Source organism: Paralichthys olivaceus, chromosome 8 (genome assembly GCF_024713975.1).
Source record: "Paralichthys olivaceus isolate ysfri-2021 chromosome 8, ASM2471397v2, whole genome shotgun sequence".
In the NCBI taxonomy this organism is placed as follows: Eukaryota; Metazoa; Chordata; class Actinopteri; order Pleuronectiformes; family Paralichthyidae; genus Paralichthys; species Paralichthys olivaceus.
In genome coordinates, this window is record NC_091100.1 from 3,088,812 (window position 1) to 3,103,809 (window position 14,998).

General features: G+C 41.9%; 2 protein-coding genes across 6 annotated transcripts; both read right to left on the reverse strand.

Moving 5' to 3' along the window:
- Positions 1 to 41: 41 nt before the first annotated feature.
- Positions 42 to 9,101, reverse strand: LOC109639276 (uncharacterized). Of its 4 annotated transcripts, none has more exons than XM_020102656.2 (11): positions 8,051 to 9,101; positions 5,396 to 5,450; positions 4,628 to 4,836; positions 4,416 to 4,530; positions 4,238 to 4,334; positions 3,504 to 3,591; positions 3,289 to 3,419; positions 2,781 to 2,997; positions 2,473 to 2,566; positions 2,302 to 2,365; positions 42 to 1,574 (listed from the first exon to the last, which is right to left on the reverse strand). In XM_020102656.2, the coding sequence occupies exons 3-11, from the start codon at positions 4,734 to 4,736 to the stop codon at positions 627 to 629; spliced, it is 1,863 nt and encodes a 620-aa protein (XP_019958215.2). In that variant the 5' UTR covers positions 4,737 to 4,836; positions 5,396 to 5,450; positions 8,051 to 9,101; the 3' UTR covers positions 42 to 626. The 4 variants fall into 4 exon arrangements, with proteins under 4 accessions (XP_019958215.2, XP_019958216.2, XP_069385434.1 ...); XM_020102657.2 differs by having other exon boundaries at positions 4,238 to 4,319; positions 8,051 to 8,877; XM_069529333.1 differs by lacking the exon at positions 5,396 to 5,450 and having other exon boundaries at positions 4,238 to 4,319; positions 8,051 to 8,189.
- On the reverse strand, positions 8,344 to 14,687 carry LOC109623935 (3-mercaptopyruvate sulfurtransferase-like). 2 transcript variants are annotated; one of them, XM_069529335.1, is made up of 3 exons: positions 14,471 to 14,687; positions 13,125 to 13,756; positions 8,344 to 9,660 (listed from the first exon to the last, which is right to left on the reverse strand). In XM_069529335.1, exons 2-3 carry the CDS (start codon positions 13,696 to 13,698, stop codon positions 9,362 to 9,364), a joined length of 873 nt encoding a protein of 290 aa, XP_069385436.1. In that variant the 5' UTR covers positions 13,699 to 13,756; positions 14,471 to 14,687; the 3' UTR covers positions 8,344 to 9,361. The 2 variants fall into 2 exon arrangements, with proteins under 2 accessions (XP_069385436.1, XP_069385435.1); XM_069529334.1 differs by lacking the exon at positions 14,471 to 14,687 and having other exon boundaries at positions 13,125 to 14,060.
- Positions 14,688 to 14,998: the final 311 nt, after the last annotated feature.

Consider the following 14,998-nt stretch of genomic DNA (forward strand, 5'->3'; position numbering starts at 1 on the left):
GGCAATCTGACTCATGATAAATAAATGTAATTGAGGCTTGATGAAACCCATAAACTTTATTATAAATATTTATAAAAAAATACCAAAAATAGAAACATTTTACATTCAAAAAAACATATTTTCAGCATATTGGCAAAAACAGAACAGACATGTTCATGACAGACATCGATATTTTTATCAACCAATCGATGAATCACTCAGTCTCTTATTAAATCATAAAAAACCATTTTCATATAACGGATGCAAATTTGTACAAATAACCAAATGCACATTTTTCACAAGATTATAAAGAACAAACTTTTGGAATAAAATGGTAATTACAGTCATCCCTTCACTGAAAGACATCGCTCACTTCATAAATCTATGATATGATGTCACGTTACTGATTTCACACCTGCAAAAAACACTTGTGCAGCTGCCCCCCCCCCCCCCCCCCCCCCCCCCCCCCCCCCCCCGCCCGAATGCTCCTTTTGTGTTATGAATGCGTCGGACTGGAAAATGTCCTGCGACGTTCTTCATCTGCAAATGTCCGAACCGCTGAGCACTTGCGTGAGCTAGTCAGCCGTCACCATGCATCACGCCAGCTTGATATTTCATGTAATGGGTGAAAAGTTTTCTGTATATAGTCAACACGGCTCTTGTCTCGCTGGCATATATCCGTCACCGGAGGGTTCCAACCCTCCTGCTCTAAGACTTGGACTTGGAGGTCGAAGAGCTGATCTCAAACCAGAGAACTTCGGCAGCTGCTGCGGTGAAGTAAGCCCGGAATGCTGCAAAGCACTGGAAGCGAGAGGAGGAGGAAACAGGAAGTGTGTGGATTCGCTGGAAATGTCGACGTCTTCCAGGCTCTCCTCGTGACTCACCCGCTCCTCACCCCCACTGCTAACCCCTGAATCCAGGCTAGGGAGCTCCGGGCTCTCAGGCTGAAGCATCTGGACTGGCTTATAATCGGAACAAATCTGAATTGACCCTTTGCCAAAAACACTTCCACTGCCTCCAAACAGTTTCTGAAAGTCGATTTGTCCATTCCCTCCGTCTTTCTCCTCCTCCAGGTTCTTCGGCCCTTTGTCTTGGCTCTCATTCGCACTGATGTTATCTGCCTCCATTCTCTCCTCACTCACCTCTTCATCACTGCCCACCCCTGAATCTAGAGTGTGGAGCCTGATGCATTGGACCTGCAGCTTCTCAACCTTCTCATAGTCAGAAACGACTGGCACTGGCTCACTGTTGCTGCCTTTGGAAAGCAACTGTAGGATCTCCAGTTCTTTCATTCTTTCTTCCTCTCTATCCTGTTCTGTATGTTTGCCTTCACCCAGACTGTGACCACGAGGTGCATCACCGGCACAGGGCTCCAGATTCGCCGTGGTGGGCAGGGAGCAAGTTGGAGGAAAGAGGTGGGAGTAACTGGGGTTCAAAAAACTGGAGCTGCTTTCATTACTCCTCTTCTCCAGCAGAGGGGCCTCTTTGCTGCACAGTGTGACAGCGTCCACAGTGGAGACCACTTCTACAGAGGCGATATCCTCCAGTTTCGTGGAGAGAAAGAACTCGTTTGTGAAGTGAGGGCTCAACCAATTCTGGAAGAGAGAAAGTGAGAGGAGGCATCAAAAAGATTAAAAATAAAGAATAAGTCAAATTTTCTTGACTAAGGTTGTACACCTGCAACAATCACATGTAAAAAGACAAATAGTCTTCATGGTGTTTTTGTCTTCTTCCTGTTCTTGTTTCTGCAATTTGTGGTAAAGGTCACATGTTTTGCCTCATGATCATTTTTTTTCTGTCTGGTTTCACATCCCACGTAAGTTTTACATCCGTCAGTTTGGTTCTCTGCCTTCTCTAATATCTGTTGAGTTTTTCCATCTATAGAAGGTCAGCAGTACAAAACGTTTATCCAATCGAAAGATCAGATTATAATGTGGAAGTCTTTCAGCTGACTGATTTGGTTCCTGCTTTGCAAACATAGAGACAAACTTTGGTTCAGATTCTCCATTTTTCCAGCAGTTATCCGAAAAAAACCACCGAAGGATAACGGCAGACAGAGCTGTTACTGACTCGCCGAAGAAAAATGTTCGATCTCGAGTGTGATACGTTCCCACCAAAACTTCCAACATTGGACTTACATGTGTAAGTCGGAAGCAACTCCATATATTTCCTCCGTTTAATAAGCTTTTTGTTCTGATCAATAAGCTTATGTTGCTTAATTATGTTTCACACAAGACTTGAATGTGTATCTTTATTAGAATATTCTGCGACAAACTAAAACAACTGCTGAACACTAAGATGAAGAGGATTTCATAAGCTCACCTGGAAATCTGGATCTTTAAGGAAGGATTTTCCCGGGTCCGGACCTCTGATCTTCCTGTAAACCCTAAAATACAGAAAGACATAGTAGCTGTCAGAAAACACAGAACTGAATGTTCGTATAGGACGAAAACCTGGGACAGATTTTTTCTTTGTGTGGTTGTGTCTGCTCACCAAGTGGCTTTTTCGTTCCTAAAGAGCATGACGGCCAGAGTCAAGGCCAGCGCTGCGCCGACGATGATCATCAACAGTATGCCTCCACTTAAACCTGACAAACACAGCAACCCTCATTAGTTGTGTACATACAAAAACACAATAAGCTTATTTTACATGTGATGTTAGAGAATCGACACAACTGGTTTCCTTCCCTGGAATTCATGACATGAAACAAATCTCCAAATGCATAATTTAACTCCTGAACTTGGCTTCAGGTGGAGGAACATTCACTTCACTTTATTTGATTTATACTTGGCAACATCTACCTGATTGTAGTGGTGATGGTTGTCTTGCGATTCCTACAGGTGACGACCATGATGCAGTGCGGCTCCAGTCACTCCACGTCGACTCGGCCCAGTTCGAGGCTTCAGGCTGCACTCGAACACGTGCCTCGTACCTCTCTTCCAGTACGAGCAAATCTGTGTCCAGCTGTACCTCACATACCTGCTTACAGATCTTTCCTTTTGTCTGCACAGCGGGATCCTGACAAAGATAAAAAAACAAACGTGGACGTTCAACAGGCTGAGAATCACGTCTCACTGATGTCTTCTACAGACCATGTGTGAGTAGTACGGTGGCCCCCAAGGGTCAACAGACAGCAACAATTCACAAAACACATTTCACAAGACGCAACATTTTGCATGATGCAACAATACTTCAGAAAACACAGCATGTCGTTTTGTTTTGAGCCCCAGGTCGGCTGTAATAAATCATCTAAGATTCACTCTCAAGAGCTCCCAACACTGTATTAAATCCAACACAATGTATACACACACTCCATGACTGATCCCATCTTTTCCACTGCAGCTCTGTTTTGAAAGATGCTATCCTTTCATGCGTCAGTTTGGAAAGCAAGGTGACGGTGGTGACGTTGACACTCGGTTGATCTGGAGGATTCAGCTTTACTGTGGGATCACACAAACAGTTAGTTGTTGGTCACCATGGTTCGCTCACAAGGTAAGTCACAAACACTCATGCATCATACTCACTGTGGCAGGCTGGCTTATAGGAAATTAACAAAATATCCTTTGCAGAGTCACAACTCAGGTTTATGGACAGTTTGTGGAAGGACTGGAACTGAGAAAACATTTAACAAAAGATTATGAATACAAAATGGAAAAAGATAAGATGAAAATCAAGATGTAAATGAATCAGAGCAGCTGAATAAAAGCTTTAAAGGAGACATGTTCATATTGTAGTTTGAGTCATGACACAAAAGGTTGACATGCTCTAATTTAGAAAACACATCTCTTTCCTTCCTTATGTTCTGATCTCACTTTCCATGACTTTGTTTTGTGTCATAAAAAAACTAGCCGTTAGGAGTGGACTGAACTCAATAAAATAAAATAAATCAGCCACAACTACCTCCTCTTGCACCTCTCTTTGCACTATTTTGAACGTCCTGTAAAAATGTTTATTTTATTGTTATATTTTATTTATTTTTCTACTAAATGCACCTTTCCTTGGTAGCTGCTGTAATTTCGCCACGCTTCACTGTGTGATGACATTAAAGGCATTCTATTATACAAAGTACTGACTGGACTAGGAGCACTAGGCTTTGTAACTTTGCTGAACTTTTACAAACATACCTCTGAAACACACTAGAGGTGTATAAATGTAAACATGTTGTGTCACTGCATGTTAGACAGGTTTAAAGCTAAAATGTTCCTCATATTTGCACAGATATTTAATTGATTTTTCTAAACCGGTATTTTAAACTTACAATATATGGTTGTTCAAAGTCCAGGGAGCAATTCCTCAGTGCTGGTCTGGAGACATGAGCCGCATCCAGGACACAGGAAGCGCTGTAGGGATACATGCTGAAAATCAAAATACTCAATTCATTTCACTGCACTCATTGCATGTCTGGAGTAGTTTTTCTCTTTATGATTGATTCTTACCTCTTCTTTATCTTTTTGGCGTGCAGTGTGCACCTAGCATTTGTGTGCTCGGACTTATAAGTACTGTTCCACACACAAGTGATGGTTTTATCGTAGTCAGTGTAGCAGTTGAGTGCTGTGGAGAAATAATGAAATGCCAAGTGTGTCGTGTGAGAGGGAAAATCAATTATTCCAGACAAAATAACAACATAAATCCATCACAAATCACTAACTTGTGTCAGGGTTGTTGGGACAATCAGCCGTCATGACGCTGCAGACTTGAAGCGCAGCCAGAAGAAACAGCAGAGTAGTTTTCTTATTTCTCTCCATTTGTCGTGTCATCAATCATCAGTGGGTTTTTTTTTGGGAGATTTGAAACTCCTGGGATTGTTGTTTCCTGAGACTGCTTCGGGCTGTCACTCACTTGTTCCTTCTTCTCATTCTGTGCAGAGGACACAGATGCAAGTGACAAGTGAGAGAGGGATGACATGTTATATATTATACCTGATGTTTTTGTGAAACCTTTCTGCACACCCTCAAATAACCCTGACCACAAATTTGGTAAGCAGTATTTTTGACACCCACAGAAATAGAAATGTTTCACATCTGCCCTCAGTCTTGTTCCTTTGTCTGACAAACACCTGTTAGACTGGTAAGTCAAACTTCAACTGTCAGGATCCACAGATTTGATTTTATCCTTGTGTTTGATTTAATTCATTTCCAGCTTCTCCCTATAACTGGGATCCAAGGTCCTGTACAACAGCACTTAGATCCCCTATGATCTATATTCTAAAAATAGATTTCAAAATTATTTCAAGTATTGAAAAGCTTCAGTACTTTGTTTCACCTCTCATCACATCTGGCACCTCTCTCTGCAAGGTGACATTATTTTTAATTCTTCACACGTGGGAAGTTTGTTCATCTTGTCGGATGTGAAAGCAGGAAACTAATCTAAGCTCCACGTCTTCTATCATTTATACTGAAAGACTTTACTGTCTTACCTGTTGATGAACATGTTCAGGGGCTGCTTCAAAGTGCTGGTTCCATTCCATGTGACTGTAAGACAACGTCAGACAGAAGTTTTTTTTCTCCTCGAGGAGGATGTGACACACATTGAAAGAAAAGGTAGGTGTAGGTAGGTCACTCCTATGAAATCAATAATCAAGACGTCTATCCGTCTGTGAACATTGTTTTTGCGGTGAAGTATGTTCACATTTCAGAGCAGTGACTTATGAATAAAGATGTATTTTAATTACTTGTCATACATATTCTATATTTGTAAGAATAGTTTTCTATAAAATCAAACTCCCCCCCCCTTTTCATGCACAGGGGAAGCAACAAGTTTTTACTGCGGTCCCTTATTGTGGTTTAACGAGGGATAAAGGTCAACGTTTTTTTCTGAGAACCCAAATGTTTCTGATAAATCCACTTCCTGTTCTTAAAACAACATGAACCAGGCTATAGATTAATTAATCTAATCACTGAGGATATGACATATACCTGAAGTAAACATTTCCATTTGTGGGTGTCAGTTATCAGGAAGATCATCAGTTTAAGTTCTCGTTTTTTTTTAAAAAGACTGAACTAAATAGATCCTCTGAAAAACACAATATATCTCTATCTCTCTCTTCCATCTTTCTCTCTCTCTTCTCTCCATTTCACAGATACAAGCAAATAGAAATGAAACCACACAAACTACACGCACAAAAAGCACTCACACACAGAAACCACTTCCTAACCCTCTCTATTCCCAGAACGCTACCGATTGTTTCTAGAAAAAAAAAAAAACAACTCTCCATCGTCTACAGTGTTTTCCCCCTGCTTCCTGTTCTTGATGATACTGGTGCAAAGGTTTCTTAAGTCACAGCCTCTAATGGACCGTATATGTAAAAGATAGACGACATGACAGCCCCCTGGTGGTTGGCTGCAGTATGCACTAAGTCCCACCTCCTCCATGTTGTTGTCGAGACATGGACCAAACTAAAAAGTGAAATAGATTTATTATTTTCGGTATGGCACTGATGTTTGTTCATCTTTGGTTTTGTTTTCGTTTTTTCCTGCTATCAAAACGAGGGTGAGATGTCACGATCCTCTCCTGAGACTGAGCCACGATCGGTCAAACGCGTGTATCAACAGGACCTCGATACCACAGCTTCGTCCCCCAATCACTACTACACGGACTCCGGCTTCACATACACAACATGGCAGCGCTCGTATCTGGGATACGGTCTACGTATGTCTCATTTAGCATTTAGAAGTCTAATGTCACACCGACTGCTGAGGGTGCAGTGATATAAACATGGATTCCTCCTGCCGAAATATATTAAACAGATATACTGATTTCTAGGAAACACGGACGAACTACTACGTCTAATCTAATCTGTCCTCATCACATGAACCAACCACACTTGATTCTATCATTCGGTAAAATGTAATGATCACTTCTGCCAAAGCATCACTTCCTGCCACAGACTCATTCATTTATTCATTTCAGTTCTGTCACACTTACACACACAGTGATCTAGAAGTGGTTTCCACGTCGATGGACTCAGGTTGTACTGAAAAAGTTAGTTTCTTCTCTGAAGATCTGAGATGATTTAAGATGACTTACAGGAAAACTTTTAAAAAAAGCGTGGTTTGTGTGGTTTCTCTGAAGATGGTGTGAAAATACTATCTAGGTGACATGTTATCCACCTTTCAATAGATATGAAACAAAAGCATGGAAACTCCGTTTTGGCTGTGATACTTTCTGTTCTCCTTTATTGTCATGTTTCTTTACGTTCATCACTCAAGTCACAGCTAATAGAAATACTAACACAGTTAACCGTTGCCTCTCCAAGATGTCAACGTGTCACAATCACATGTTCTGGGAAGTAACAGAAGTGTGTGCTCTCCCAAATTAGATCTTAAATTCCCAAGAAAACCCCCTCAAAGAAAACCCCACGGAACTGTCAACCTGTTCATATAGGAGTTATGATTTTGTCTGTTAGTTGGCAGGATCACGCAAAAAACTACTGAACTCATTTCCATGAAATTTTGAGCAGGGCTGGGGCCTGATCCAAGGAAGAACCCATTCTATGTTGGAGCGGATTTGGATCCAATTTTTTATACAAATCAAATTATTGTTTATAAATTATTCTTGATAAACTGGATTTAAATGCGGCTTTAAGCGTTGTAGGATTCTTCCGGCTGAGAGACGTACTGTAAGGCGGACATATACATCTACATCATAGGCTGACGTTAAAAGACTACAACCTGACCGTAAAATTACCGCAAAGAAAATCTAAATCATCTCAAGTGAATGTTTTCAAGTATTTCTTTACGTCCTGATTCAAAATTCACAAACACTTCTCAACAAGATCAAATTCAACAGAATGCTTGTGGATGCAGTTTTCTGGTGCTTTAATGCCCTCATGTGGATACTGCTTGAATTCATCATGAACAGTGTTCTATTGAGAATCAGACATTTATTTACATCGTAATGTAATGTAATCACATTTGTAATTACAAATCAGATTCTCAATTTTATTTTCTTACAGATGATTTAAGAAGCTAATAATTTACGACTGTTTTGATGAGGAAATTACTCTGCCTCTGGACCTCATGTTCTCAGCGAGATAAGAGAAATAATTTCTTTGGCGGCTTGACACACTCACCAGTCATGACCAGGATAAGACTGCTGCTCCCTCTGGCTGGAAGGGCCGAGATAAAGAATCAGGTGGCGTCCTCTTGAGGGAAGTGTTTCGGTGAAAATTGCCTTTGCTCAGTGACTGTGTCTTTATTAAATGCAAAAAGAGGAAGGCTGATTTGTTTTGTCACTTCCTGAATTTCCAAGCAGCTTCTGATTCTAACTGGTCAAAGCAACGTGCATTGCTTTGTTTATATTAGCTATGATTCTCATTTTCCCTCTCACGTGGGTGTAACCAGGTTTCATGAGAAAATGATTCAGTTCAGAATCTGGAAAACATATATTTAACATCTTTTCAATTGTCAAGGCAACCAAAGAGAATCATAATCACATTACAATACCAGTCATATTAAAAAAAAACAAAATCCCCCAAAATTCCCAAAGAAAACACAATATTGGAAAATAGTGTCTTATAATTGTTGACAATCAAATCTGTATCTGAGATGTGATCAATGACCTAAAGTGTCAGAGGAATCAAACCTTGAGTCTCAACATATATATATATTTATATATCGACTTGTGATTTCAAAGAACTAGACACAAGCATTGAAGCTGTAAACAAATCTTTTCAAAACTAAAAAGGTTCAGTGTTCACAAATGACTGTTCAGCTGAATCATCTGCTGCGTGTTTGGGGGGAAATGTTCTATTTGTGATCATCTGCTTTTCAATACTTTATTGTTTTGTTGAAGAAATAGTTTCACATTTTGGGAATTCAAGCAGAGACTGTTGATACCAACACTTCAGTCATCTGTGAGCTAAATGTCAAACTATTTAAATATCTGTGAGTAAACGGAGGAGAAAATACCACCTTTCTTTTTCATACACTTGAAAGTCTGAACAAAGCTTCGTGTGTTTGTTCTATTGTTAATCCAAAGAGTCACTTTGATCTGGACTGAGACCACCTCTTTTGGTCGGACTGAATTTGGGTCCAGTGGTCCGAGACATAAAGGTCCGGACCAAACAAGGCAGGTGTGAAATCGCCCTCGGACGTGTAGGTGGGTGGAATTCAGCATCTTTGGACAGACCGAGGCTAACTGTCTTTGTGCTAAGCTAAACTAACAAGCTGCTGGTTGTAGCTTCATACAGTATTTAGAACACAGGCTTGAGAGAGGTATCAATATTTTCATTTAACCTAGTATTTCCCATAATGTAAAACTATTCCTTTAAAAGATTTCCCCAACAGCAATCTAAGAACGTCCTCCTTCTTCTCCTGCAGGTCAGTCCCAGTCTGGTCCAGTGTCCAACCACACAAACACACAGCCTGTGCTCCTCAGCCGATCACAAATGCTTCCCTCGTCCTTCAGATATGACGTGCTCGGGAACAGCGCGGGTGTACCACTCCGACCACCCGCCGTCGTACACCGACACCTCCGCGTTCCCACACGCGTGGGCCGCAAACGCCACATGACATGCAGTCACACCTGAGCCGCATAAGATGCAGAGAGGGCGACTGAGGTCAACTCCTGCGCGGGTAAACACAGTCTGGAGTTGCTCCTTGGGCAGGAAGTGGCCCGACGAGGACAGGAAGGAGTTGAAGGGCACGCAGATAGAGCCCGGGATGTGGCCAGGTTCCGTGTCTGTCAATCAAAGACAAAGAGAGAAGAGTTAAGAGATGTGTGGAAGTTTTTAAAAAAGATTTTGTCCACTTTACTCGTGTGCTCTCATCATAGCATGTATTTAAAGATGGACGACATGAACGCTCTCCAAAGGTGAAGCCATAAAATATTGATTTCCCTGATGGGACATGGGTTAAACTATACTTATTTTAGTAGCTCTTATCACACCTCATTCATTCACCTCGCTACCGTGACATCGTCATGTGACGTCGAAGGATGGTGTCATATCCTCCACATTTCATATAATTTGTGTATGACATGGATAAATGGTCATTTCATTGTTCTACGGCAGAAATTTCTGTGAAGAGAGTCACAAACTATTACCTCACGACGATGACGATGATGTAATTGTGAGTCATTCTTTGGAAACCTAAAACCAAAATGCCGTAAGCAGTGGTTATACGCTGCGAAATGACGGCTTCAACGTGACACAGCAGAATGGCAGGAGTAGCTGTAGTGTTAGGTCCCGGCCAGCAGGGTGGGAACTGATGTCATGTTGTATTGTCTGAAAACAGCTGCATTCAGTGTCTGAGGTCAAAGTTCGCTGCTGATACTGATTTCACATGTGGAGTTTCACCTGTAGACGGGCCCGGAACTAACACATCAAAGCTTTTCACTGCACTGGGGATTATTGTGTGTGTATCTATAATGTGAGTGGCATAACATATACGTGTGTGTGTGTGTGTGTGTGTGTGTGTGTGTGTGTGTGTGAGCGAGAGAAGTCGAAAAGTTAAAGATAAGGCACGTACTGCTGGTGTCTTATCACTGCACACAGACTGTTATCAACTATGCAGAGATCAGCTCATTCCCTGCTACTGTCCTCCTGTGAGCCTGGACTGTTTCTATACCAATACTCTGACCCTGTGTGCGAGTGTGTGTGTGTGTGTGTGTGTGTGTGTGTGTGTGTGTGTGTTACATGTAGTATATGGGTCAGCGACTGCAGATCAGTAGATAAACTGCTGGGTTATGAAAGCACGTTCTGTTTGCTCACTGTGTATTTGTGTTGTTGAGTGGTTCAGCCTGAGTATTTGTTCTGAATAAACTCTGCACAATGGCCACTCACGAGGAAGTAGTTGCTCATTATAGCGGCTCTTGTTCATGGCGACGCCCACTGTCTGTATGTCAAGTTTCGGAGGATTGTCCCGTGGAATTTTTGAGAAAAGTTGGTGACTTTCTCATTATGGCACTCGTAATTTGCTCTTATTAAATATAATTTTATTTTAAATCATTTAGAAGTGACACAGATATTTCTCCTCACCCTTGTTCATGGTGAGCAAACTTGACATGCAGACACCGGGGTTCGTCACCGATCATCTGACACAAGGCTTACGTTACCAATTCTGAAAACCAGTCGTTGATTTCTCAGGTTTAGCGCCGAAGAAAATAAATTATCGTTTTTTAACCAACTTTTCTGACAGAGAAGTTGCTGTTTCCCTCAAATAAAAAGGACAAACTTTGTGATTTATTAATCATTAAAACTGAACTGCAGTGGTTTAACAAACGGTAATGTATTAACAGACTGCTGTAGTTTCCCTCTGCTTCACTGTACAGTGATATCCTATCTGCTCCTATACTCCTACTTATCTGATCAATGAATGGATGAACAGTGTCTTCATCAGTGAGCATGTGTAACTTGATCAATGCAATCGATAGGGATGGATTCAATCATGTCTGGTTCGTGTAACTTGGGGCAGAAAACATTTGGAATCAGAATCAGAAATACTTTTATTGATCCCAGGGGGAAATTGTGTTTGTTACAATTGCTCCAAGTAAAAGGTAGAAAATAGCATATAAGATAAAAAATAAAATATATGTATATAATATATACAATATTGTGCGTACTGTACATTGAATGGCCATTCAGATACACAACAATACATATCCATCTGCACAAAATATTCAATGTACAGTACGCACAGGCAGGATTGACTTCCTGCGGTGCTCTGTGGTGCATTTTTGTGATCTCAGTCTCGTGCTCCTGTGTTTGACCAGCATGTCCTGGAGAGGGCGGGAGACATTGTCCAGGATGGCGTGTAACTTGTACGGCATCCTCCTGTCTGACACCGCCGTCAGAGAGTCCAGCTGTGTAGAGGGTGAAGAGGAAGGGAGCAAGGACAGTTCCCTGTGGGGCCCCGGTGGCACTGACCACTCTGATCGGTAGTTCACGATCCAGGCCACGACAGGTGCATCGACCTGCATCGCTGGAGAAGTAAAAAAAAAACATGACTCTCACAGTGTTAGCCGGCTTGTCCAGGTGGGCGTAGACCCGATTCAGCAGGTAGATGATGGCGTCCTCGACTCCTAGCTGGAGTTGGTAGGTGAACTGGAGGGGATCCAAGTGTGTCCTGACCATGGGCCTGAGCTGCTCCAGGGCGAGTCTCTCCAGGGTGTTCATGATGTGGGACGTCAGTCACCGGTCTGTAGTCCTTGGAGTCACTGGGATGCGGCATCTTGGATGAGGCAGGATGTCTTCCACAGCACAGGGACACTTCCGGTACTCCCTTTGGCTCTGGGCTAGCGCTGTTAGCTCGTCCATCTTGTTCCCCTGTGATCTCACGTTGCCCATGATGAGAGAGGGGAGACACGGCTTATATCTCCCTTCTCAACAAATCCCTGTCGTTAAGCGGACCTGGCTCTCTTCCTCCTCCTCACCAATCCAAGGAACATGTTTGTATAAACTATTATCACACAATACGGTAAATACCCTGAACATGTAGGGCCCCACACCAAGGGCCTCATTTGCAAAATAGTTAAATTTAAAGCTTCAGTGTGTAGAATTTAGTGACGTGACGTTGCATCTGAATACCTCTCACCTCAACCTCCCCTTTCCAAAATGAAGATTTCCTAAAAAGTCAAAAGGTATTTAGTTTGTCCAGTCTGGGCTACTGTAAAAAAAAAAACATGGCAGCCTCCGTAGAGAGGCTCCTGATGTAAATATGAAGTATTTAAATATAAAGGGCCCATTGTAAGGTAAAGGAAACACAAAAAATACAATTTAGATGAAATACACTAGTGAGAACTTCACTAGGATTATTTTATATTCAATATCCTTCCACCTGAATCTTACACACTGAACCTTTAAGATTGAGCATTAAAAATTCTATCAATGCTTGTTGCCTACTTTAAGTTTTTATTTGCAAAGCACTTTGTAACGGCTGTTTTGAAAGGTCCTATATAAATAAAGTTATTATTATTATTAAAATGTCCACTGCAGAGACGAGTCAGAAAGCTGGTTCTGACCTTGTTAGTTCAACTTTTTATGATTGAAGTTATTCGATCAATGGATTTTTGCAGGATGCAGCACCTGATAAAGTAAATGAAGTTATTTCTTACTGTGATATGTTTGATTATATATCTGTTAATTAAGTGTAGAGTGTTTAGATTGAACAGAACCATCATTGGAGACTCTCTGACAGACCACTTACTGTCTCTGGGTTCAGGGTCCAGTCCTCTGAACCTGCCCTCGGGCCTGGCATCCACCACCTGGAACTTCTTGGTGTCCAGGTTGTCCAGCATGTCTTCGTAGGTCTTGACCCAGGTGCGGTTCAGAGAGGCCTTGAACTCGCTCGGTGCTGGTCTCTGGTACTTGTCACTGACGGGTCGACCGTCCAGCTCCCAGTTCCTGAGGCCGCCGTTGAGAAGCGACACCGCGCGGTGCCCGAACACCCGGAACATCCACCACACGCGGGGCGCAGAGAACGCGCCGAACTCGCTGGCGTCGTACACCACGACGTGCGTGTCGTTCTCTATCCCCAGGTTTCCCACGTAGTCTGCGAACGACTTCTCCGGCGGCAGCATGTGGTCCAGAGGAGAAGTTTTATCGCAGCACTGGTCGATGTCAAAGAAAGCTGCGCCCGCTATGTGCCTCCGCTTGAACTCGCTCCGGGCGCTGCGCCGCAGCTTCGGCAAATACCAGGACGCGTCCAAGATGCGCATTTTCCCCTTTGCAGCCACAGCCTCCGCCAGCCACTTACTGGTGACCAGTGCCTGACGAGCCATGTTGATAGAGCAGAGAGGAAGACGGGTCTCACAGTTTATACAGTCTGTGCAGCAGAGCCTGGGCCAAAGGTTAGAGAGAGAGAGAGAGAGAGAGAGAGAGAGAGAGAGAGAGAGAGAGAGAGAGAGAGAGAGAGAACAAGGGTGTAAATGGTGGAGAGAGAGTGGAAGATAGAGAGAGAGATATAAGGAGAGCAAGTGCCTTAATGGTGGGGAGAGTGAGGGGGGTAGAGAGAGATAGGTAGAGCAATGGTGTAAATGGTGGAGAGAGAGGGTGAGACATAGAGAGAGAGAGAGATAAGGAGAGCAAGTGCGTTAATGGTGGGGAGAGAGAGAGGGGGGTAGAGAGATATAGGGAGAGCAATGGTGGAAATGGTGGAGAAACTTTTAATAGAACTTTTATTTTGATCATTTCATGATTTTTCCATCTTTCCAATAATCACATTTTGACCCATCTGTGTAAAAGTGATGTAGAAATAAAAAGAAATATACATTCGTTCATAAAGTAAGAAAAGATTGAAATAATGATCGTAAACAAGATATTTAATAACTACGTTGAATATGAAATGATGAACAACTTTTATTTCAAAGATATAACAAAGAAACTCTCAGCCATGCATGAGATTACACAGGAAATGAATAAGGGTTATCTTTGACCTGTAGAAGGAGTTTTTATACATCGAGTGTCAAAGGGTTCAAGTGGTTGTATTGAATTTTATGTGTTTATAAACAAAACAACCAACAGAAAAAATTAAGAACAGAATTTCAAACTCACCTTAAAGTTGAACATCTGAGAGAAGTCAGTGAAAGAAGTAGAAAATCCTGATCTGACAGTTTCTGCTTCTTCAGTTAAATGATTAAAACTTAGCTCTTTTTTCCAAAGGCTGCTGAGAGCTGATAGGAACAGGGATCCATTTATTTTTTTTTTGTCATCACTTTACAGTTACCATCCAAAAGTGACTTCCCAATTTACTTCCTCATTTCTAAAAAAATAATCTTTATTGCATCACAGTGAAATAAAGCCTTATGTAAAATACAAGAGCCCCCTTGCTCAACAACTCTTGTTCAATCCTCATTGAGTTTAAACTCCTCAGTAGTGACATCAGGCTGTCGGCCTCGTCACAGAATATTTACTTCATGTTACTTCAATGTAAAAACTTGACCCTTAGTGATTCAGACTGTAGAAACTTTTCTATAACGGTGTGTCTGTAAACACAAGGGATTACTATATAAAGTAGTAAGAAAAGAAAAAGTCTGAATGATACAATAAAGAGTCAACTAACAAACAAGACACTAACAATTC

Bases quoted from the DNA above. Each gene is read 5' to 3' on its own strand.
- LOC109639276 (XM_020102656.2), bottom strand. From the start codon at position 4,736: ATGACACGACAAATGGAGAGAAATAAGAAAACTACTCTGCTGTTTCTT. The intron at 4,531-4,627 runs GTTAGTGATTTG...ATTTCTCCACAG, and splicing joins TCCCAACAACCCTGACACAA to CACTCAACTGCTACACTGAC. The intron at 2,998-3,288 runs GTGTGTATACAT...TATCTTTGTCAG, and splicing joins GATGGGATCAGTCATGGAGT to GATCCCGCTGTGCAGACAAA.
- LOC109623935 (XM_069529335.1), bottom strand. From the start codon at position 13,698: ATGGCTCGTCAGGCACTGGTCACCAGTAAGTGGCTGGCGGAGGCTGTG. The intron at 9,661-13,124 runs GTAAGTGGTCTG...TTTGATTGACAG, and splicing joins GGACCCTGAACCCAGAGACA to ACACGGAACCTGGCCACATC.